Genomic DNA, 25874 nt, shown 5'->3' with positions numbered 1-25874 from the left:
TTGCCTCTGAAGTCAGTGGCTAGGGCCATAAAACCTCTCACGAGATGGGCATACATCTATCTCCAAACATGTGTCCTTATTGACAAAGTATTGGAGGTGAGAGAAGTTTGCTTTTACTGACAACTGGTACTCACATTTGAAGAAGCCCCTATGGTTTGGGGGGTTATGCAATACCAGTACCAGATGTGGAGGTGCAAACCCTGAGAGGCACAGAATCAAGTTTCCATGAATTTCATGCTGCATCAGCTTCTAAAGTTCTTTTATAATAAAAAAGAGAAGACTTGGCCAGTTAGAAGGCTTCCTGGTTTATTTTTAGTGTGTGATGGCAGCAGTGGGATGAAACCCCAAATCTACTAGTAATTGCTTTGCACAACTCCGGGAAGACAGCTATCAGAATGAATGACACAGCGGAAAAAGAAAACACAGCGCAACTTAGCCTCAGAGGGTTGTGTTTGTCCTTTAGATTTAGAATCTGCCCAAAAGTGAAAGAGGAGAGTGAAAAAGTTGGCTTAAAGCTCAACATTCAGAAAACGAAGATCATGGCATCCAGTCCCATCACTTCATGGGAAATAGATGGGGAAACAGTAGAAACAGTGTCAGACTTTATTTTGGGGGGGCTCCAAAATCACTGCAGATGGTGATTGCAGCCATTAAATTAAAAGACACTTACTCCTTGGAAGAAAACTTATGACCAACCTAGATAGTATATTCAAAAGCAGAGATATTACTTTGCCGACTAAGGTCCATCTAGTCAAGGCTATGGTTTTTCCTGTGGTCATGTATGGATGTAAGAACTGGACTATGAAGAAAGCTGAGCACTGAAGAATTGATGCTTTTGAACTGTGGTGTTGGAGAAGACTCTTGAGAGTCCCTTGGACTACAAGGAGATCCAACCAGTCCATTCTGAAGGAGATCAGCCCTGGGATTTCTTTGGAGGGAATGATGCTAAAGCTGAAACTCCAGTACTTTGGCCACCTCATGTGAAAAGTTGACTCATTGGAAAAGACTCTGATGGTGGGAGGGATTGGGGGCAGGAGGAGAAGGGGACGACAGAGGATGAGATGGCTGGGTGGCATCACTGACTCGATGGACGCGAGTCTGAGTGAACTCCGGGAGATGGTGATGGACAGGGAGGCCTGGCGTGCTGCGATTCATGGGGTCGCAAAGAGTCGGACATGACTGAGTGACTGAACTAAACTGAACAAGGATTCACCCAATCAAATGTGAGGTTAGGCAGAAAGAATCTTCAGGGATTATAATTAGAAAAGTTATATTCAGAATTCTTTTTCTTTAATGGAAGAAAGAATATATGAGGGTGAAAGTCAAAGTCTGAATATGACTTTTTATTTTTTAAGGTACACAGTTCATCTCCCACCTACATGTCTATTCTTGTTTTCAGAACAATAGCTGGAACATTTTGACAAGTGTGTGGAAGGGAAGAGAGACAGCAGAAAAGTGGTGGGGGGGGGGTAGGGGGGAGACAAGCTTTCATTCCATTAGTATTATCAGGAAATAGATTTAATATGCATCCAAGTCTCTCCAAATAGAGCTCCAAGTTTGAAAAGGACTGAAGACGTGGCTTATAAGAATCCAAAGCAGATGCAAAGAAAGAAGTGCCCACATCCACACCCCTCTCATTGGAAAGGAATACCTGGGCCTTTACATGATATAGCATCTAATAACACTTGTTTTCAGTATCTGCCCCTTGGTACTGAATTTCAGAAGTAGTCAAGGGGTCATTTTTCCAAAGTATTAGGGCAATCTCATTTTTTTCCTTCCCCCCAAAGTTTAATGCTAATCAAAGCAGAATGCCTAATCAGTCCAACATGGCCTGTCAACTTGAATTATCTGTTTGTCTTCCTATTTACTGTAGCTGTCTGTCCACAGTTCTTCATATCTCTGTGAAGATCAGTTATTGGGGCCTGTGTTTTCTTCTGACTAGAATGGCTACCAGATGATCCTTCCTGGTGATATGTCGACGATTTGCTAATTTATGGCTTTTAAAATCTAGGAATCTGAAAACACTGCTGAGAGTAGGCTGGGGATCACGTGGGCCCCATGACTAGAGGGCTGAACAGCTTACTTGTTGAGGGATTGAAGTTTGTATAAAAAGCAAAGCAGCAGTCACATTTCAGCCAGAGGGATGTGTGTGATGCAGAAATCTTATAGACACCATCCCTCCTAGGAACAGCACCCCATTCACAGGCCGAGGAGGAGGCAGGGGGAGTGTTGTCGGCGTTACGGGGCTCAACCCAAGACAACACCCTATGAATTAACCCCACATCCTATTTCTAAGGACTGGGGTCAGACCGTCTCAGAATGAGTAGAGGAGAAAGTATTAGTGTAGGAAGGCTCTGACCCCTGGGAACCAAGAAGGGAGGTTTACACAAGCTCTGAGTTTGAACTCCCCAACCACTTTGGCAGCCAAATAATGTAACGTATTGCTGAAGACAGATGTGGCGAATTTGAAGATTTTCATGAGCCTGTACAATGCATCTGGCATGTTGCAAGCACTCAGAAGACAGACATAGATGAGATGAAGATGAAGGCAGGACTCACATTAGTTCTTTTGAGGGGCAGGAAATGGACAATGGGGGTAGATTAAATGAGTCTTTTTAAAGAAATAATCCTTGTCCTGGTGCAGCAGGACATTTAAGATCCCAATTCTTTTTTTAAACGATGGTCTAGAACCAGATGGGCAAAATCTGAGCGGTGGAGAAAGTGGAATTTCATGTTGATACAAAAGAGCTGGGCAGGAGGGAATAGAATGTGGTCTCAGAGAAGAATGAAAGATGTGAGGGAGATGAAGGGCTTATTTCTGATCAGAGGAAAGACACAAAATTAAATGACCTCATCATCAAGAAGTAGGATGGCCTCCCTTGGTCAGTGGACAGCAGTACTGTAGGCAAACGAGGGCCTGAAACACAAATGAGATTTTTAAAGACCTAGTTCCTTGGAGGTAGTACTAAAAACCAACAGTGGCAGGAGGGGTTCCCATAATATTAATTTTAAAACCTAGAGTGTTAGCTCCCCTCTGTCTAGGCAGTAATGAAAGCTGTTGAGTAGCAGCCCTTTCTCTGGGGCATCACCTCCCTAGACCACTTTATCCCTGAAAACCATCCCTGTTTTGCTCTATAACAGAATCTTAGATCATTCTTGCTTGTGTGGCATGTATTAAAATCTGTACTTGGCATTTCCTTTCACTCCTACCCTTGCCATTGCCTGTCAGCTTCCGGACAGGTAGCCTCCACGTGACAGATACCACGCATAGCTGCCTGGCACGTGGTCCCGAGAGAGGGTCACAGCCTGAGCAAGTGAGCCAGTGGCGGTGACAGCGAGAGCGGAGAGTGAGGCAGGCAGCTCACTGTGCCCTGTGTTCTTCATCCTTGCAATTCTGTTCTAAATCATTGAATGCTTTATAAAATATGAGCACTGACATTGAAGGACGTAATAAAGTACTCTGCTTCATCTTTAAATGGAAAAGCCTGACAAAGTCTTGACATTGTTGTTGTTCTTTAGCCATGTGGGACTCTTTGCAACCCTATGAACTATAGCCCGCCAGGGTCCTCTGACCATGGGATTCTCCAGGCAAGAATACTGGAGTGGGGTGCCATGTCCCTCCTCCACGGGATCTTCCCAACCTAAGGATCAAACCTGTGTCTCTTATGTCTCCTGCATTGGCAGGCAGGTTCTTTACCACTAGCGCCACCTGGGAAATTCCCTGATAAAGTTGGCCAACCTCTATGGTATTAAGGCGGCTTCTTACAACCCTGAGGCCACACCTAGGTTTGAAGGTAGACCACCCAAACTCCTTCCAGGAGGACACTGCCTCCTGAGGGTCGAGATTTTCACTCAAAGCTATGAAATAAACCCAGGGAACCCATCCAGGATTTTCCAAGATGGGCAACTGCTATTTAAGTTCCCACTGACAATTAAGAAACCACTATTATAGAAGTGCCCTGAGCTCTGCAGACCAGCTAGGGAAGTGAAAGGCACAGGTAGATATGTTTGCCAGGGCAAAGAATGCCCTTCTTCAGATGACAAGCACGTAGGCTGTGCCCAGGAGAGAGTCCAAGTCTGGCAGATCACGACAATCCCACCACAGCTGGCCCCCTAGGAAATGACCTCCCCAGGAAGGATGGAACCAGGAAGCAGCAAGTAGAAACCCACAAATCTCATTCTGGCCAGTGATCTTTCTGCCCATCCTTAAAAGCCCCTCATTGTTAGACATGTCCAAGAGGTAAATACTTTGACAATCTAACCAAATGAGAAAAACTAGGAAGAGATGGTTCTGTCCCCTCTCCACCTTTTGGTCCTTGACCCTAGGGCCAGGCTCCTTAGAGGCACTAGGTGAGTAGAAGGGGGAGAGGGGCCCAAAGTGATGCTCAGGCCTTTTCCTTCCTCACCATCTTATACGCAGCGTTCTGGCCCCACTGTGGGTAGAGGTGGAAGAAAAGTTACAGTGACAGGATCACTGAGTTTAGAGCAGAAAGGAGTCTCAAGAGATGATCCAGAGAAGCAGCATGGCCCAGCGGAGCAGACTGGGCCCGGGTTCAGGTCCCAGATTGACCCTTCACTAGTGTTGTGACGTCAGGCAAGTCACTGCAGATGGAGATGACGGTGACAGCTTCCTCGCATGGCTGCCGTGGGGCTGCAGAAGGATGGAAGCACCTGTAGATATTATCATTGCCACAGAAGCCAGTCACAAGACTTGGGATCTGTTGATTCACGCTCTCATTTCCAGAAGTATGTGGCACTCCTCCACCTATATAAGGAGGTCTAGGAGAATCCATTGTACATTTCTGTTTCACAGACAGATTTCATGAATAGGAGTTAGAGCCTATTCATGAAATAGGGGTTCCCCAGCTAGAAGGGGACACAGACTCCTCACCCAGCCAAGGACCCTCCTCCCAGTAAGTTACATTCAGTTCTTGGCCCCCTTTCCATATTCCTCGTCCTCAACTGTCCATCCTTCTCTCTATGTCCTCTGAGCCTTTAGTTACCAGGAATCAGTAGAACAATGCAGACCCATCTAGCCTCCCATCTCCCAACCACTTGGCCTGGGGCTGCTTCAGCTTCAGGCCCCAGGAGCCCCATCCTGGGAAGCCCATTGTCTGGATGGCTCCAGCTGGCTCTGACAAGGGGGTTACCGCAGATGGATTCTTCTCCCTGGCTGATTATTTTCCATGGCCCTTGGCCATGTGACCTCAGACCATGATCTTGTCAGTTCTCATAAACTAACCAGGAGTGGGTTGAGTCACAAGCAGAGAGGAAACCTCTGGGGAAAACAGCAGGAGCTGTGGGAGGAAGGAGAGCAAGCTGGGATCCCAAAGGCCATGGGAGCCTCACCCGTCCACTCTACCACCTCTGAGAGGCTTTGAACTTACAGGAAGGGAAAGAAGTGGAGACAGTGGCCTCGAGGCAGGCTGGGCTACAGGAGGGCTACTCTTCTGAATAAGATCTAAGGTCTCAGCCCAAAGAGACTAATTGTTCCCAGGACCTCAACTCAAGAGACTGCCTGATGAGATACTGATTAGACCTTTGGTTATTGACCAAGTCCCTATCTTAGGGACTACACCATAATGGGTAAACTAGAGAATGACTCTCTTTCTCACACTCACACGCACACCCCTATATCTACTGTTGGCTCTGGGTGTCCTGTAGGAGGTCAGGCCAGGGATGTTGATAAGAACGTGAATGTGAGCAACTGTGAGCCCTGGATGCTGTGTTGCTGGTGAGGATGTTCTGGGGACCCTACATGAACTGTTTCTATTATGCCACCATAGATTAGAACTGAAAATGAGGTGCCACTGAAATTTTCATATTCTCCAAAACCCTGAAATTGAGTGTTGTGTGAACAAAACACCATGGTTCTCTACCCCAATTTTTTTGACTTTAAATAATCTTTGAATTTCCAGTTCACGTGTCTCCATGGCTTTGGGTCACGTGTTACCTTGAGTTCTCTGACAAGTCAATGCATTGTTAAAGAAGTTATATCCCGAGCAAAATGTGCACACATAAACAAATCCCTTAACTATGTATACGTTTAAGTTACTTTCTGGGCATCCATCTGATGAAATCTTAGGGAGAACTGATACATGGACATGTGTCCGTGGGTACAGCACATATATTTACGCACACACAAAAACAGAGGGCGAAACACACTATTTTAAGTATGAATTCTATCTTTCAACAAAGTTTAGCTGCTTTTCTTTTGCAAATGCATTTAATTTTATCTGGAAACTTTTTGACGTTAGAAATAGAACAACTGTAGTTTCTCATTATGTTTGCTGCCAGAATCCATGCTTGGTTGCTCAACTAAAGACCTTATATTGCTAATTACTACCACATGCCCATATCCCAAGCGAAAGAAAACTTATTGATTCTGACAGCCCATTCTCTCAACACTGAATTCCAAATGAAAACTCAAATTTTGGCCAAACATAACATTTCATCAATCTTGTTCTACTGACTAGAAAAACAACATCAAACAAAGGGTGCTAATGGCCCTTTATTACCGTTCCTTTCCCAAGCTTATATTTTCTGATGAAAGATCTAAGTGACCAAAGGGCTTCTTTAAACTACTTAGTAATTAGCTTTTGAACCAGGAAACAATGCGTAAAGTAAAGCGAACGGCCCCAGTACTGATGACAGAACCTATTTTCTGTCCGCAGGGTCGGGGGACCTCAGAGACCCAGAGGAACATTAAAGGCGGAGTGTGCATTTTCATAAAGGGAGAAGAGAAAAGAGAAAAGACCAGGGTAAAAGTAGTGATAAAAGATGATGGAGATGGAGCCAGAACAAAAGCCGCGGGAAGTCTGTGATCTAAAGCCTTCGACGCGGGGGTTTGAGCAGAGGTGCCAAGGCCAAGGGACAACCGGATGGGACTGGAGTGGGTGAGCGAGGTGGGTCTCAGGGCCTCACCTGGGTCACCCGTCAACAAAAGCCCCCCGCCAGCAGGCCCACCCACACTGGACTATGGCAGCTATTTCGGAGGGGAGAAAAAAAATGTACCTGGAGTGAGAGTCGGGAAATATTTTCAACACAGACATCAGGGCAATTGATTTTACTGACATTTTCAGGGGCGGTGAGGGAGAGGGGAAGGCTGGCTGAGACAGTGGCCTGGGGAGGACATAAAGGCAGCCCGTGTGCCCCGAGTGCCTTCTGCTTTATGGTGACCTGTCCGCACCTTCAAGGCAGAACGAACCGAGAGGCTGTTTTCCTCTTGGCATGGAATAAATGACCAGAGAAAATCTCTGGACTTATTTGGCCTTTTGGATCTAACCAATGGCCCAGAAATCGGAACAGCTTGGTTCTCATCTCATCCAGGGCTGTTCGATAATAGGAGGAGGAGGGCTCCATCAGAGGGGAGGTGGGAGAACGGCTGCCTCTCCGGAAAGGACGCCAACTGGCCTCCTCTGTCCTCCGTGCCTTTGAAAGGAAACGGGTGTCCTGTGGGTAGTTCAAGAAAATGAGTCCTTTTCCCCACCTCCTCATTTTCCAAACAGAGGACTAGACACCTGAGCTCAGGATGCAGGGGGATCGCGGATGGGAGAAGAGGTGGGCTCCTTCCAATGCGACTGTCAGGCAAGGAGGAGGTGGTGGGTGGAAACACGATGCTACTGCTTTTATTTTTCTCTTAAAGAGCAAATAGGCTATTCAAGAGTTCATTTGAAAATGCATAATCATGGCTGATTGTGTTGTTGTATAGCAGAAACCAACACAACACTGTAAAAATTAACAAATATGTATTTAAATTTAATCAAAAGCTCTGGCTCAGATGGTAAAGAATCTGTCTGCATTGCAGGAAACCCAGGTTTGATGCCTGGGTTGGGAAGACCCCCTGGAGAAGGGAATGGCAACCCACTCCAGTATTCTTGTCTAGAGAATTCTATGGACAGAGGAGCCTGGGGGGCTCCAGTCCATGGAGTAGCTAAGTCAGACATGCCTGAGTGAAATTTTTTTAATGTATGGGATAAGAACAAAACAAACAAACAAAAAAAAACCCTAATTCCATAATAGGAACTTCCATGACTGGGGAAGGGGAAAAGTGATAAAAATATTCTGTATCTTGGTCTGGGCAGTAGTTACTGAGTGTGTACACAGGTACAAAATCCTTGAGCTGTACATAAAGATGTGTATATCTTACTCTATGGAAGTTAAAATGAAAACCAAAACTCAAAAGCAAACAAAATTCAATGCTCAACAAAAGCTTTGAAAGAAAACCAGTACAGAATGCAGTCCACCCTGCCTCCCTCCAATCTTCTCCTTCAAGACAGAGCAGTCAAGGGCTTATATCTACTTAGGAGTAAAACTTCCAGCTGACAGCATCGCCACACACTGACTGTGACGCTGACAAAATGATGTGAGCACAAATCGAAACAGTCCCCGAGAAGAAAGCATTCACGTATGGAAAGCCAAACAAAAGATGCATCAGGAAGCCCGCGCAGTGCCCTGATAATACTATAAACATATTTCTTGTCCAGAAGGAATTTCAACTGAGTAATGAGTCCCTTTGAAGACCAGCTTGGTGCCTCCTGGCTAAAGAGACTTGGTCTCCTGGTGACCAGCGTGCCAATGTGACTTTGATCTTGCCCTCCTTGGGACTTCCCTGCTGGAATATGAGCCCATGGTTTGGCTACACAAAAACCTCATAAGATGGCACCTCTTTAGTCTTAGGGACCAGAATGTAATCAATCATCTAATTAATATAAAGAATGAATAAACTGGGCTTACACATTAGGGATCAGAATAGAAAATGAGTTCAGTAACACATGGACTCCTTCCAGGACAAATCTATTATGTCTCTTGGAAAGATGGGTGGGGAAGAGAGTTGTCAATGGGAACAGGTCTCAGCAGTTTGTCCTCATGATAACTTGGAGGGGTCATTCTGACATCATGCCCACACAGAATGTGGCCCTTCAGGTGGGGTGTAAGGGGGGCAGGATTCAGGCGTCACTGCCACAGGGGCTCTGGAAGTCACTCAACCACATCTCTTCTGATGCAACTGACTTACTTTCTGCCTCCATGTTTGTTAAATGTCCCGCCGAATTTATTCCGATTCAGGATGAGAGCAGCAATTTCGGGCACGTAGCGGGCAAACATTGCCTACATGCATGAAACAAAGAAACAAGAGCCAAAAAAAAAATGGCATGCAGAGAGGATTCTACCGCAGTGGAGGCAGCAACACCTCTTGGCATACTTACTTTCTTCCACTAACCGCACTATAGGAGCCCCCGTATTTCTTGCGGTTTCCTATTAACTCTATGATTTCAGGGACGTAGCTGGCAAACATGGCCTGAGAAGAAGATAGGAAACAGAAGAGAGACTAAAAAGACAGGCCGGAGAAAGGGGGCGACCTTTTCAGAAGGGGGAGGGGGGAAATACTAAGATCTGGAAACACAAAAGGGCTAGAGCTGCAAAGGTACGTATTCATGGGCTGTATTGTATTTAAAAAAAAAGAAAAAGAGCAAGCTTCTGAAGTTACATAGGACAAAAAACAAACATTAACCAACCTAGACAACTAAAAAAAAAAAAACAGAAAAAATCAGTTAAGAAAAATGTAAAGGAGACAGGAATAAATAAATTGACATCTAGCTCTACTAGAGAAATCACACACACACACACACACACACACACACACACGCTCATTCATAAATTTACACACAATTTTAAGAGAAAACCTTTCTAATTAAAATTCAAATGAGAATCCATGCCTTTATGACTGATTAAAGACAATAAACACCAAGAGGAGATTTAAAATATATATAAACTTTTCCATTAAAAAAAAATCACTAAAAAGCACACAAGGTAAATTTAGGAAATCACATGGGAGGAAAGAATAGTGAGGAGAAACACAAATCTGCCATGTTTTGTCCAACAAACATTGTGCTTGTGGCTGGATAATGAGGTCGTGTGATCTGCAGGGACCTCACGGTACCGTAGGAACGCGGTGAGCATGTACACACCACACGTACATTTACATACATTTCTCAAATGTATATGCCATATGCATACAAAACAGAGAGTGTGTATGCATGAGATAAATGCATGTGCGGTGTACATATGTGAAAGCTGTGTGTGAGTTTAGGTTTACCTTACACACAGCAAAAATCTAAACATCGCATGGGCTACTCTGAAAGACAAAATGCAGTCCCCGCCGATGAGTGGCCAGAAATCCCCCTTGAAAAGTACATGGTAACCCACCGAGATGATCTGCATAGCCCAGAAAAGCAAACAGTGCGACTTTCTGACTTAAGAGAGTGAGGTCGGAAACACCCACCCGTGTCGCTCTGTAAGGGAGCTGTGGTCTGTTTGCAAAACCACACTCAGCTCACGTGGTGATGTCCACCTTGGGGACCAGTGGGCTCTCTGTCCTCTCGGGTGGGGACCCTCCTCTTTAGGCAAGGGCCCAGCCACAGCGTTTGTTGGAAGTTTAGGGAGGACCAGGATGGGGGTGGGGAGCTCTTGAAACCGCAAATTGTCTACAGTATCAACATTATCTACCGGGTCAGGTGACAGCCCCTCCTTGCAGACTATCAGAGGCTGAATTCTATTATGAAGGCACAGACCCTCTCACTTGATAAGTGAGCATTCCTTTCTTAAGACAATTAGGCTTGCTCTGGACTAAATGGCCGTCCCTCACAAGGACACGGTGCCTGGGTCTCAGGGAAACAAACTCAGTACTCAAACAAAATAGGCAGAAAAGGCACCGTGGCATTTGGGATTGCCTTAACTGGACTGTAATACTAAGGCGGTCACTTGCTTCTAATGCAGAAATACAGGCTCAAATACACAGCCTTCAGAAAATGGATAATAGAAAATATCAATGATCACAAAATCAACATTGTAAGAAAGCGTTTTTACCAGTCCCCCGAGGATGAAGAAGACCATGAAGAGACGCCCGAGCGTGGTTTTTGCATAAACATCCCCGTAACCAACAGTGGACATGGTCACCATGAGCAGATAGACACATTCCCAGTAGGTAAGAGCCTGGTTGTTTTGGAAATTTTCCCATGGGTCCCCTGAATTCTCCACCTAAACCAAGCAGACAGGGGAGAAAAAGGAAAAACATTATAGGCGTAATAAACCAGGAACACCACAACTCCAGCATCTAGGCTACTTTTGGATGTTCTGCATCTCCAATCGCAGGAGTTTGCTGCCCCAAGTGGAGCTCTGTAAGTTGGGCTCACAGCCTCTGAACAGGTAGTGGAAGAAGTGGAGTGAAAGCCACATACCCACCAGGCTGATGGGGGCAGAGAGGGAAGGAACTGATGTATGTACCCGGAGTCCATTTTCTTCTCATTGTTAAAGATCTGAGGCCAGCAGAATTTTAGGGCACTGCCTCTGGCCGTGTGTTATAGCATTCTTTTCCAGGAAAGAGCCAGAGAGCCCTGCCCTGGTCTAGAGTTTGCTCAGTCCCAAAGAAATCCTGGACCCTCCCACAGAAAGCCTCCTCCTTTCATCCTTTTGACCAAGGAGATGCCTGGGGGACTCTCCTCCTTCAGATTATGCGCCCAAACCCTGAACAGCATCTCTCTGATGAGGCTCTCCCTGCTTTACAGAAGATCAGGGACCACTCTGCCCTGCAAACTGCAGTAGCCTCCCTCGGGAGCACAAAATGTGAGCTCAGGAGAACTATCCCGAACCGTACACTCTGTAGACCAAGGACCAGCAAGCTTAGTCTGTGCAGAGCCAGATGGTCAATATTTTCGGCTTTGCGGCCTATAGGGTTTCTGCTTTCTGTGGGGACAACTCATCTCTACAGGTGTAGCAGGAACTCTCTCAGAGGCAATGGGTGTGGAAGGCTTCTGCCCCTAACTTCTTTTTGTTCAGTCACTCAGTCGTGTCTGATTCTTTGCAACCCCATTGACTGCAGCACGCCAGGTTTCCCTATCTTTCACCATCTCCTGGAGCTTGCTCAAACTCGTGCCTTGAGTCGGTGATGCCATCCAATCATCCATTCTCTATTGTCCCCTTCTCCTCCTGACTTCAATCTTTCCCAGCATCTGGGTCTTTTCTAATGAATCAGCTCTTTGCATCAGGTGGCCAAAGTACTGGAGCTTCGGCCTCAGCATCAGTCCTTCCAATGAATATTTAGGGTTGATTTCGTTTAGGATTGACTGGTTTGATCTCCTTGCAGTCCAAGGGACTCTCAAGAGTCTTCTCAAACACCACGGCTCAAAAGCATCAATTCTTCAGCATTCAGCCTTCTTTATGGTCCAACTTTCACATCAATACATGACTACTGGAAAAGCCATAGCTTTGACTGTATGGACCTTTGTCAGCAAAGTAATGTCCCTGCTTTTTAATATGCTGTCTAGGTTGGTCACAGCTTTTCTTCCAAGGAGCAAGCCTCTTTTAATTTCATGGCTGCTGGAACTATCTGCAGTGATTTTGGAACCCAAGAAAATAAAGTCTGTCACTGTTTCCATTGTTTCCCCATCTATTTGCACGAAGTGATGGGACCAGATGCCATGATCTTCTTTTTGAATGTTGAATTTTAAGCCAGCTTTTTCACTCTCCTCTTTCACCTTCACTTGCAGTTGCCCATCTCTGCTTTAGATTCACAAAACACTTCCTGTCCTCCCATCACCTATGATCTGCCAACAAATGTGAGGCAGGCAGGAGAGATTTTGCAGAGGAGAGCGGCTCAGCCTTACCATACACCCAAAGGCCAATGCCTGTGACCTGCCAGAATGGTCCCTGTGGATGGCCCGCCCCAAGCCTCCCGCCAGACCGCCAGCCTGCCTCTGCAGAAAGTTTCCAAGACCTGGCCTCTTTCACACATCAGTGCCTGTCCTCAATGTGCCCTTTCTCATGGAGGTTTCCTGGTGAAGCAGAATGTACTGGGTTGGCCCAAAAGTTCATTCGGGTCTTTCCATAAAACGTTATGAAATGAACTTTTTGTCTAACCCAGTACTTCACACACCAGTAAGGTGAGGTCACTGCTGACTGAAAACAACCAACTAACCCTCCATATCTGTGCTTTTTGACATTTGGCAGAGTTAGAGTGATTATCTAAGGGTGATTTCATCCAAGAATCCCATCAGCATAAAAGGGTGGGTAGGGTGGGGAACCAAGGGATCCGGAAACTGAGTGATAGCTCAGAAGTTTTCCTTTCAATGCTAATCACAAAAATCCCAATGGGAGGTAGGTAACAATGCTTCCTTGCATCCATTAAGCAGACTGAAGCTCAGCAAGGGAAGGGCAACTTTACTCAAAACTTCCGTTAGATGATGCTCCTTCCAGGTGTAACAGTTTGTGTTTGTATGAAGCACACTTCTCAAAATAGCTATACTCTCTAAAAGCAGGCAGAAATCTGCCCTGGGACTGTGAGTACAGCTTGACTTCACAATATAAGGCTTTCAGTGAGTTGGTAATTTAAAAGAATTAACATTTTTGAGATGCAAAATAACTTGACAGGTAATCAAGCAAAAGAATCAAAGAGGCCTTTTTGTAAGGGGGAATGAGGGAAAGCCACTCATTTGTGTCCGACTATTTGCGACCCCGTGTACTATACAATCCATGGAATTCTCCAGGCCAGAATACTGGAGTGGGAAGCCATTCCCTTCTCCAGGGGATCTTCCCAACCCAGGGATAGAACCCAAGTCTCCCACACTGCAGGCGGATTCTTTACCAGCTGAGCCACAAGGAAGCCCTTATAAGGGGAAAGTGAAGAGAAACTGAGGAATCTGTTACTTACTAAGAGATGTGTGGCTCAGCTGGTAAGGAATCCACCTGCAATGCGGGAGACCAGGGTTTGATCCCTGGGCTGGGAAGATCCGCTGGAGAAGGGAATGGGTGGGTAGGGTGGGGAAACATCAGATCCAGTAACTGAGTTAAAGCTCAGAAGTTTTCCTTTGAATGCTAATCACAGAAATCCCCATGGGAGGTAGGTAACAATGCCTCCCACTCCAGTATTCTGGCCTGGAGAATTCCATGGACTACTTGGTCCATGGGGTCGCAAAGAGTCGGACACGACTGAGGAACTTTCACTTCACTTCAAGAGATGCGGATCAGACTTCCAACCTGGTCGCCAACCTTTTCCAGGGATTGCTTAGGAAGCACCGCCATCTTGTGGTTTTCTGGGGTTATTGCAGACAGAATAAAAATTTAAAAAATCTACGGAAGCCCCTGCCCCAGCTATACAGGTGAGCTGAAAAACACAGGTTTAGAGTGTGAACATGACTCACCATTTGGAACTAGTTTGGGGTAAAAGGGTTGGAACCTAGACAACTTGTGTGGTTGTTTTCCCTTTTTATGCATTCTCCAGCAGGGCTGACGTTTGTCTCCCAGGTAATAAAATGCCTTTGAGAGGGTCTTCTTCCAGAAAAGTCAGAATGGAAGCATCTTCAAGGATACTTACCAAATGGATGAACCCGGCTGCTGTGAGCCACGTGCTGATGAAAATGGAGAGCAGATTCACCAGCTTGATGGAATTACTGTGCAAAAGAGACAAAAAGCAAGATCCCCAAGTTACAGAAGACCCTGTTGGGAGTGGCTTCCAGAGCAACAGCGCCCCTTTAAGGAGGAGGCAGCCCACCCCCAAGCCCCCAGTGTTCCTCCGTCATAAAGCGGCAAATGTAGTTCAGACTGGAGCCTGTAGGAAGATGACATCCGAGTTGCTGAAAGGAGTCCCTAAATAAACCCCTCTGGTTGTTTAAAATTTTTTTTATTAATATTTACTTTGAACATTTTTATGTCTCCAGAAATAGTGAAAGACGGGTGTAATAAACACTGAGATGCCCTTCACCTAACATTTTGACACATTGGCTTTATCTGTATATTTTCTCTCTCTTTCTCTTTTTTTTCTGGATGAAACCATTTACAAGCACATTGTAGACATCACGACACGTTATAAACTCTTCAGTGCTCAACACCTAAGAAGGACACAATGTAAAATAATCATAGTACAATTGTCCTACCTAAGGAAATTAACACATTCAGTAATGTCATCTAATATTCACGCCCAAGCTAGATTTCTGCAGCTGCTCCAAAACGAGACTTATTGACGCTCTCAGGTTTTCACCCTAAGGAAGTAAGAGATAATAATGTGCTGCACTTGACTATTATGTGGCTTTAATCTAAGAGTCAGGAAACTTTTCTAACAAAGGGACAGACAGTAAATATCCAGGCTTTGCTGGGACATAAAGACTCTGTTGCAACTATACACAGGAGACCTGTAAAGGAATTAGTTGTGGCTGTATTCCAATAAAACTTTATTTACAAAGACAGGCAGTGGGCTGACTGGCCCATAGGCTATGTATTTTCCATTCGCTGCTTTATTCTCCTTTAATCTGTATATAACACGCCCCACCTCCGCCTGCCCCCCCCCCCCCGCCACACACACACATACACACACCCTTTTTATTATGTCTTTCTGTGATTATTTTATTTTCTATGCAGCCAAGCCTGCTGTTATCCAGAAAGTTCCATATTCTGGATTTGTCTGACTGTTGCCCCCTGACAAGATCCTGTTTCAATACATCTGTTGCGAATACCTGCCTGGGATGGCATTACATCAGGAAATTTCAATTGTTACACTAGGTTCAGTCGCTTGGTATCTGTGGGAGCCCCAGGTGGCACCACTGAGAGGCACCAGGTTCCCTTTGTAATCAATATGCCAGCTGGGGAGTGGGACTCTGGGGCTATAGGCATATCCTATTCCCTAGCAATCTTACACCTAAAAATTTCAGCATCCAGTGGTGTTCTTTGAGAAGATCAACTGGAACTCACTAGATATCTAGCTCCCTGAGAGTAGAGGCCTTGTCGGCCAGAAGCCGGGGAGTGGAGAGTCCCTGGCACACAGTAGGGCCTCTAAGAACTTGCACAGAGTGAGCCGGTCTCCCCTCTGCATTCTTCCTACCTGCCTTCACCCCGTTTACTCCCACTGGCTGTACAGCTCCTCAACCACTGTTGCCAGGGGGTTGTTCCCCTGTCCAAAGGCCCTCGTGAACTAATACACTGTGTCTACACTGCCTCTGTCCACACCCGCTGAAGTTTCAGATTCTCCCACCACTATTCTTCTACATAAACTCTTGCAACTCCTATCCAAGCCAAAAATATCTGCCAAGTCTTTGTTCACGCTGTGACTCAGCTTGAAAGCCCTCCCCAGCGACTGAATATTTCCCTTTCTCCAAAGCTTGGTACAGCCCGTGCCTCCTCCTTAAAGCAACTCTACCCACTGGCAATACAAGGCGACCTGTGGCTCTTTCATCTCCAGCTAATCACTGGACGCCAATCCCACTCTCTTAAGCCATCGTTTTTACACTTCTAGTTGACTCTCTTGTGTTCCCAACTGCATCGTGCAGAAAAGAACCCTATTTTCTATATTTTTCAGTCTTCCCAGAGGGGTGTAACACTGCCCACAGGCTAGTTCAGCCCATCGGACTTCATAGATTGATCTCTGACCCCTTCCACCTCTTTCTCAAGGGAAAACGAACGACTGGAATTCTGAGAGTTTAAGATCAACCCTAATAAGAATGGCTAGCACAGTTCTCTCACAGGATTTACCATGCGCACTGCCATGTTATTAATTCATCTAATCTTCATGTATATTAATTCATCTAATCTTCATAAAGACTCTATGAGTTGGTCCCAAGGTTAAGAAACTGACCCAAGTTCACACAAGTAGGAGGCAGCAGAGTTGGGATTTGAACCCAGGCAGTTCGGCCCCAAAGACTTCCCTTTGGCCCACTACATTGTACAACAAGAGTCACAGACTGGGGTCCACCAGAAAGTCCTCCTTGTCGTGAAAGCAAAGCTGTGACTCCCCCACACTCTTGCATAGGATATGAAGAGGGTCAGAGGGCACTGCCCCAGAGAGGAGAGAGGTTACCACCATGTCCACTGCCCAACCAGTTTCTCAAGGGGAGGCCAGAATAAAGTAAAAGCCTCCTCTGAGGTACATCAACACTGCGGAGTGAGAGACTCACGAGGAACAGGTAGTCAGTAGCAAAGAAAGAGATCTCAGGGATGCCTGTGTTGTTCAGCTTCTCAGAAGATAATTAAGTGCCGAGGTGACTCACTTGCATAGTCCGGGATGCTGGAACAAAGCAGTGTCCCAACAAGAACCGTGCAGAGCCCTCTTGAGATATTAAAACTATGGGAGTCTCCAGGCCTCGTGGTGCTTTGGAAAATGACCTAATATGGTGATTATTAATCTCTAAGTGATTGTCACAGTGATATTAATAGCACTTAAGGGAGCTCTCTGTTGTGCAGAGAACATTTAATCATTGTTGCTGAAAGAGTCTATTAAGCACTGAAATCTGATTATTTTTATGGCATCTGCATTATTACAGATCCCCAGTATTAGGATTTGCTTTTCAAATTAACCTCTATGACCAGGCAGTCAACTAAAAGCTCTATGCAAGAGATACAAGATTAACTCTTGGTGCACTCTCTCCATATTCTAAAATTGAACCTCACCAGGTTGCAAAGAGCTCCCTGGAAGGAGGCAAAGGGTTGCAGGGCAGGTCTGTGGGCTCTGCGTGGACACTGGAGATAAAGACTTGAGGGCCAAGTCCAGAAGTCTGGACTGAACTCTAAGGTCCTAAGGATGAGAGTGATTGGAACAATTCAGATTCTAGCATTCTCGTGATAAGGGATAAAAAGTGTGATCTTTGCCTGATAGCCTAACTTCACTTTTGTGTTTTCTATTACTGTTTCTGGGACCCTGGCCCATGAGTTCTCACTAGCCACGAAAGGAGATTATGAATCATTATACACGGGCAGACACAGAGACCATCCTGTTTTTACAGATCGGAGACCTTTCTCAGGACTCCGTAGATACTGGGGGAGAAAGAGAAAGAGAGAGAGAGAGATGGTGTGTGTCTCTGTAGATACTGGAAGAATGAATGTCCATCTCTTTCCAAGATCATCACTAAAAACATAGAACCACGGGGGTTATCTTTGCTCAGTGAATTTATCAGGACATGTTTTGGTTGACACTGAAAATGTCATCCTCCTTCCAGAGAGAAACACAAATTCGTCCCAGTTCTGGTTGATTAGTATCTTCCTCTCTGCTTCTGGCTGAGAATACAGATAGGTACCAATGTCTTTAGCTTGTTTCATTGTTACATCTGCCAGACAGGGGTGAAGCCCCCTCAAAGTCAACTGCACTGTGTCCCACGGGGACGAAGGGACTGAGCTATTAAGACACAAGGTGAAGCCAATTCAAGTTCTGTCAATTCTACGCCTTAAATATAGTTCAATCTCTCTCGCTCTTCAAAGGCCAGTCCCTGTTACCAATGCCTGGACAACTGCCCCCCTGACATCTAAACATTGATGGCTTAGATGTTTCAAACCCACCCACCTTCCACACAATTTCCACGTGGAATTCATGACATCTGAGAGCCTTCGTGATGTGGCCTCTGCCTGCAAGTCTCTGTATTGAAGATTCTTTTAAAGGACTTTAAACTTGGAGCCATTTCTGAGGCCATTTAGGTAGTACAGTGGTTTCAGTTTCCAAAATGTAAAAAAAAAAAACAAAACTGTGTTGTTTAGGTAAATGATGGTAAGTATTGTACATACCATGGAATACTATGTGGGTAATAAGTGACACGCTAGAATAGTTGTTGTGGTTGTCTAGTCACTAAGTCGTGTCCAACTCTTTGTGACCCCACAGACTGTAGCCCACCAGGCTCCCCTGTCCATGGGATTTCCCGGGCAAGAATACTGGAGTAGGTTACCATGCCTTCCTCCAGGGGATCTTCCTGACCCAGGGATTGAACCCACGTCTCCTGCACTGGCAGGCAGGTTCTTTACCACTGAGTCATCAGGGAAGTTCCTCCAGGGGCTCTCTTCTCTCACTTACTTTCCTTTTGCAGCTGTCATGACTGGAAGTCAGCTGCACGCTCCCTCCCTCTCACATGCCCAGTCTCCAGCCTCACCAAGATGACACCTGTCTGTCTACAAGGCTCACTGAAGACACCCTCTTTGCTTTGAAGAGATCCTTGACTGCCCCTCACTCAAGCTGAGCCTTACTTAACTATTCTCCGCTGTGCCTCCCAAGGTCTGCGTCCCAGTACCGACCATAGTTGGCTCTCCCTCCCTCAGGGGCTCTCAGAAAGCAGAACTCAATCCTGGCACCCTCTCACTGCCGCACAGATGGGTGCTCGATTCAGGCTGGAACTGACCTACTCACATGGTTGTGACCATAAGTCAAAGGAAGTGGGACAATTCCAAGTGTGAGGCTGAGATGGAAACCATCCTCCAGTGACAGAGGAGTTTAATTCCGTGGGAAGTGGGATGCTGGGAAAATGTTTGGGGCTTAGGATGGCAGACTCCACGGTAGCCCGCCACCTCATGACTCTCCCAACTTAGAAAGTCACCTCTTACCCTCACTCATCGCTTCAGTTATTCCCCTCCTCTGCACTGGGAGAAGGAACCGCCTTAATTGTAGAGTTCTCAGGAGGACTGTTTCCCCAAGGGATGCCAGTGCTATTTCCTACATCTAAAGGAAAGTTTGCGCCCCCCACCGCCACACCCCAAGAAGTGGGAAATTGGTGGATCTCTTGGCAAAAGCTCAGAAAAGGATATTTAAACAGATGGCTTATCATTCTCCTAAGTCCAGAAAGGATTCGCATGGAGTACAAGGAAGGTGAGAACACTGTTCTTTCTGTGTTATTCCTCGGAGTGATGGCACCTTCTTAAAATGCTGGGGTCCGAGGATTAAAAGACTCCTGAATAAGTAATCACGAAACAGGGAGACAGAGGCACTCTACCATGTTAGACAGTGTGGATAGCTCCATATAACACCATCCCCATGAGTGTCTCTTAAATACAGCCCCTGTGATCCGCACTGGGTCCTCACCAAGTCTACCTTTAAAAACCAGTGTAGCAAATATGATATAGGCAAACCTGAGGGATGGCTAGCTTTGTCAATCATTTTAATTTCAAGAGTAATATGGGTCCATTGCACACAAGAGTCATAAAATGGTAGAAATGAAGGTTACTGTCACTCAGAAGAAATATGAAGACTAACAATATTCATCCTATATTAATAGTAGTATACACAATGGAGCACCAACAAATTCTGAGCCCAGGATTACGAAAGTAAGGGTGCTGGAACACGCTGTAGAAGACGTCCACGGCATTCGATGCTCATTTTCTTTTTATCTTGACTAACAGAAAGTGAATTTATTCCCCCATTCACACAGATGAATAGTTAGCAAGGGGAAATCAATCTGGAGTTAAAACAAACAAAAATAAATGGAAACCACTAAGACCCTAAGAGGAAAGCCAATAGCCTGTCACACTTGTTGGAGGTGACATATTCTGGAAGTTGAGTCCCAGCCTCAGTTACTGGGAAAACAATGCTAAGTCCAAGTCCCCCTCGCCCCCCCACCCCCCGCCCCGAGTGCAGGTGTATTAATTATAAATCACAAACTCGGAGGTGTCCTGTTTTTCATCATTTATCAAACATGCTAAGGCCAACCGAAGAGGAAATGGAACATTAGCAGTGAGTTTCTCAAAGTGTAATTTCCTATGAGAGAAATTTATGACCTGTACTTATTCTCCATTAAAAGACGTCCAACCTCTTTTATTAGTTTATTCATCAAGGCAGCCCTGGTTTCAGGCCAGCTCTGGGAACCTGCAGGTCATCAGGAAAAGGGTCTCTGGGGAATTTTTTTCTCCTGGTCCAGTAGTGTTTTCCAGATCATAACACAGTTAACAGAAGTAGTCATGGTGCCTTCAGCAGGAGGTTTTTAGGTATTCCCCAGAAGGCAATTCACAGAGCAAGCCCCAGGGGCTACACGCGCTATAAAGTGGACATCTAGAGTGTACTTTGAAATGAAATGATTTTCTGTTTGCCGTATGAGGTTTGTGATCGCCTCTCAAAGAGCATTGCTTCCACTGCTTTTATAGCCAGGTTCAATTTCTTATTTAGTGATGTAATAAAGGGGTGATTTAAAACCTGTGAGCAAGGACTTCCCAATCAGTGAGTAGACCTATCCCTCACCCACTGTGCTCGTCTCTCCCCGATGCTGTGGCTGGTGCCCAAGCAACCCCACGTGGTGCCCCCAAACTGTCTCTACTCCCCACATACACGGCCCTTTCTCTTCTCTTCACCACAGAGTTCCCTGCCCCACACAAGAGCCAACGCTAGGCTCTCCCTGGATTTCTGGATTGGAGCATTGTCTCTGTGCACAAAAGAACACTAATTTTATCGTAATGAAAGCAAATACACCTGATATTTACAGCTTAGCACTGGGGACCAGAAGGAGGAAAAAAAAAAATAGGAGAAAGAACATCTCACCTTGTTTTCAGGATATTCAGAAACTGTAAAATTTCTGAAAACTGGATCAGCCTGAGAGCTCTTAAAAATCTCAAACCTGGAAAGAGAAATGAAATTAGAGCTGCGTTATTTCCAATGTGTAGTTTTAATGGCCACACTCTGCTGCTGGATTTCGAGCTGCCAAGGTTGCGGGGACATGAAATTGCTGCAGAAGACTGAACCACCCAGTACCTTGGATGGAGTCCTTCATCCTGATCTTGACTGGCTTAATCTCATTAAAGGGGGCCTGTGCGGAGCCACAGCAGAGGGCTTTCTGGTGAGGAGAGCCCAGTTCACTGAGCTCTCTCGTGTCCATCTCCGATTTAAAGCTCTATGTCTAAGTTACACGGCTGTTTGAGAGGATTCTGTCTCTGAAAAATACTGGGAATAGCTCTGCGTAACCCTTGTGCTAAGAGCAGATTAGGAACAAATCGGATAACCTCACCTCTTTGGTGAATTTCTTTTCAATTTTTATCTTCAGTCCTGATAAAATGAAGAGTACAGCCCATGGTGTTATCTGTTTCCCACAAAGTTGTATATTTTTCTCCCAATCAAAAAAAAAAAAAAAAAACCTCAAATCAATAAGATCTCACACCCCATAACTTCAGGATTCAAAACTTCTATAATTCCATTTTACTGAATGTCAAGATAAACACTTCTTCTTCAGAAATCAGCAACCTCTCTTGAATGAAGAAGAAGTAGTGTTTCTACATGCGAAGAGAGAGAGGGAAACGGGGAAGGAAGACCCAACTGAAGATTCAAGAAAATACAAATTATTGTTGGGTTTTAATAGCCATGAGTAAAATGTATTTCTGTTGAGATCAAATTAGTGAGTCAAAAGCAATCTGAGTGGCACAGGACTTTGAAGCCTGGCAGTCTTGCAAGAGTACTGTTCACAAAATACTGATTATCGCAGCTCTGGGACACTTTCCACATCACACCTGCTCTCAAGGGGATAAGTTCTTGTGTGTATTTTCTGAGAGCATTTTATTAAGCTGCCCCATATGTCATGCGTGGAGCTGAGCACAGAGTGGGCTGAACTGTGAATGGTTAGCTCAGAGCCAGTGGGTGAGACTTTATTTGGCGCCTTATCTGAGGCAGCAAACGGGGAAGGTGTGCAGAGCAGAGAGAAGAGGCTGTGGTGATTCCCTTATGACCCCAGCGTGAATCAAGGAAAGAAGACAGATCGGAGGTGTTCTCCTAAATGGCCCCACACTGGGCCCAGATAGACGATTCTTCATTCAAGCATAAGCTGAAAGAAAAAACTAACATAAAGCACACAGACAGAAGGACGGAAGGATGTGGCTCAAAAGGAAAATTTCTCATCTAAAAGGATTTAACTTCATGGACAGAGGATTTTTCAGAAAACATCGGCCTTCTGTTCTGAATTATATTCATCTTACTTTTACTAAACAAGAAAGTGCAGAGATGAGAAGGGATGTGGATGAAATAAAAGGCTCCAGAGCCCAAAACACAGTCCTAACTGAGCTGATGAAAGGTGGACTTCACACTGCTGAAAACTGACGCAGAGGGCAAAATGGAGGTGCCGTCTCACGAGGCAGAGAACATAAGAAAAGGGAGGGGAAAAGATGAAACGTAAGGGAACAGAAACGAAGCGGAGATTACAGAGACCCAACCTACGAGTGAAATGTGTTCCAAGGGGAAGTGCAGACGACACGCAGATCATAAATAATGGCCAGGACATCACAGGAGTGCAAGGCAAAATGCATGACCGGCTCTGTAAGACTGACACCAAGAAATCGCCTATTCGTATCCTTCAAATTGTAAGCATTAAAATAAATGAAAATATAAAAAAAATCAAAGTGATGAGGGTGGGGGAGAGGGTTACAATTAATGCAACTAAGATTTCATTATATATCAGTAAGTGTTAAATGACAATTGAGCAAAACTCAGAATTTTAAAACAAAGAGAGTCTGACCCAAGATTTTTATACCCTGTCAAGTAGTTGTTCAACAGTAATAAAGGCAACAAAAAATACTTTCAAATATCCAAGTTTTCAGAAAATGTATTGTTTGTATGAAATGTTTGCAAAGATGTTCTTAAGTCTTATTAAATCACAATGGGCAGAGGGGCAGTCTGAAAAGTGAGTTTTTAAAATAAACGTTCCCGCTGGTTCTAAGCACCCAGCCCAACCTGGATGGCTGATCTGACTCCAGCATCACTGTCACATACCGCTGGGAGATAAAATAACACATTCAGAAGCTCGACATGGGCAAGGACTGGCAGTTAGCACTGAAACCAGTCAGGATATCAGGATGTTTCAGTAATGTGTCAGCCACTGATAATTTCATCCTGAAAAATTTGTGTGTGAGTGACTTTTCATTTATGGAAACAAAAATAGAATACAAACGACCCACCCTTTCGACGGAATATCTTTCTTTATCGTGAAGCAATGCCTTTTGTAGCCTATGTTATTTGTTGGTCGCTTGTCACATTTTAAAGCAACTCAGAAAAATAAGTGTGTGAAAATAAAGGTAAGGAAAAAAATGCAGCAGTCACTAGGCCCTATCCTCTCGCTGGCTGTAAACTGGAGACCTGGGTTTGAGCACTTTCCCAAGGACAGCAAGCAGGAAGACACTCTAGGATTAATAATGTACGAAAGAGGAAAACAAGCTGGCTCTCAGGAGAAGAGGAGAGCCCAGGATGGAGACGCAGGACACAGGTCTCCCTGTCAAAGGGGCTCGGGGTGACACAGGAGCAACATTCTCACATACTAAACAACTGTGGGCTTCGGTTACTTGATCGCCTTGTGCTGGTCACTATCACAGCACGAGGCTTCACTAGTGCAAATGAGAAACAATATTCTACCCAGGTTAAGAGACAAATCAGTGTTGGGACTTCCTGGTGGTCCAGCGGTTAAGAGTCTGCCTTGCGATGCAAGGGACGCAGGTTCAATCCCTGGTTTGGGAACTAAGATCCCACATGCGGCAGAGCAACTAAGGTCATGTGCCACAACTAACCCCTGAGGCAGCCAAGATGAATAAATAAAGTAAATAAATATTTTTAAAAAATCAGTCTACATGCTCTCCTCAGATTACGCTAGACACTCTGGAGAAATGCATGGTCTGGAGTGTTGATCTTCCAGGCCACACATCACAACAGCTCCCTAACTGCTTTCCCCGCTGGACACTTTGTGGTCAGTCCTCAGCAGAGCAGCCAGAGAGCCTGTCACCAGCTAAAATGGGTCATGCCGCCCCTCTGCTCAAAATCCTCCAATGTGCCCATTCCACAGAGAGTAGAAGTCAAAGTCCCTCAAGGATCTAAAGCAAGGCCAGTCCTCATTCTTTCCAGACCTGCTGACCCCCTCTTCCCTTTTATGCTGTTAATATCAATACTTAACCTCTCATCTGAATGTCTTCCTCAGTGAACCTGCCTCAGGGCCTTTGCACATACTCTTCCCTCTGCCTGGAAAGTTGTTCCCCAAATGGTGCACTCACTTACCTCCTTCAAGTGTTTGATCAGCGTTAACTTTCTCAGTGAGACCTTCCCTGGCTATGCTGTCTAAAAGCACAATTCCCCCTACAACCCTACCCACCCCCAAAAAACTCTTCATTCCACTTGCCTGTTTGACTTTTCTCCCCAGCATGAAGCACAATTACTTATTTACATAATTCACCTTCTGTCTCCTTATCCATAGCGCCACCTCTAGGAGGAGAGGGACTGATGTTTATTTTGTTCACGGCTGTATCCCACATACCTAGAATAGTGCCTGGCATAAGGTGGCTACTCAGCAGACACTTGCTTGAATTGAACTGAATGAATCAGACTTCTGAGAAAGAATTAGACAGCAGAGAGCTAAAGATTAGCTGCTCCGCTTGTGGAACCCTGAGATTACACACTGTCTGCTAGAGGGAAAAGCCATGACCTCTGCAGGTTCACTTGACAGAGGCCAGGGCTGGCATTTAGGAAGTAAGGAGGAGCCCAACCAGGAAAGAGCCTTGACCCATGGTCATGCTGCTGAACCCAGAGAGGTCCTGAAAGAATGGACAGCAACCTCACATTCCATCAGGAGGCCAAGAAAAGGAAACAGTGGAAAGGGCAAAGCTTAAGCAACAAATATTCATCTCCTTTGCTTTATGACATTATATTCTTCTAATTTAGTCTATATAAGGTAAAATTTCTCTGAAATAAAATTATATTTTTAGGAGACAGAAAACAGCCATAACAGAGTTGTGAAGAAAATGAAATGTTAATTATGCCCTCCAAAAGTCTACATTGTTCCACGAGCCAGTTCCTTTAAACTATCCAAACACAGTAAACTTCTCTACATACTCCCTAGTATATACTTAAGTAGTAAAAATGGGCTTTTCTTTTTCTGTACTCTGTATTGGTTAGGAGAGGGGCATTACCTAGACATAGGTACCCCACATATTGAAAGGAAAAAATGACAAGCTCATCACACTAATGACTAAAAACAAGAATCCTATGTAAACTCTGAGACTGTATTAAATGAATAACAAGTATGGGCAGTAGAGGCTGCTGTGGGGCGCAGCCCAGATCCTTTTTCCAGGGATCTTTATTCACCACTGGCTCCTGAAGAGTGACCTTGCCCACAGTCACACCCATCACCAGG

The 25874-nt window shown here is 45.2% G+C and overlaps 1 protein-coding gene across 24 annotated transcripts in view; it reads right to left on the bottom strand.

The window, feature by feature from the left end:
- The window catches only part of KCNMA1 (potassium calcium-activated channel subfamily M alpha 1), a 762349-nt gene that overhangs the window by 234200 nt on the left and 502275 nt on the right, over window positions 1-25874 (bottom strand). For 23 of the 24 annotated variants that reach the window (XM_068982831.1, XM_068982832.1, XM_068982835.1 and 20 more), the window contains 4 exons: window positions 21263-21338; window positions 14369-14444; window positions 10867-11037; window positions 9207-9298 (listed from right to left, as the gene is read on the bottom strand). In XM_068982831.1, the coding sequence (XP_068838932.1) occupies window positions 9207-9298; window positions 10867-11037; window positions 14369-14444; window positions 21263-21338 (415 nt within the window). Of the gene's footprint in view, window positions 1-9016; window positions 9109-9206; window positions 9299-10866; window positions 11038-14368; window positions 14445-21262; window positions 21339-25874 lie in introns of all 24 variants that reach the window. The other variant, XM_068982849.1, reaches the window with a different exon arrangement.

This window comes from Capricornis sumatraensis, chromosome 10 (assembly GCF_032405125.1).
Source record: "Capricornis sumatraensis isolate serow.1 chromosome 10, serow.2, whole genome shotgun sequence".
NCBI lineage: Eukaryota > Metazoa > Chordata > Mammalia > Artiodactyla > Bovidae > Capricornis > Capricornis sumatraensis.
This window is presented reverse-complemented; position numbering and strand designations above follow the sequence as displayed.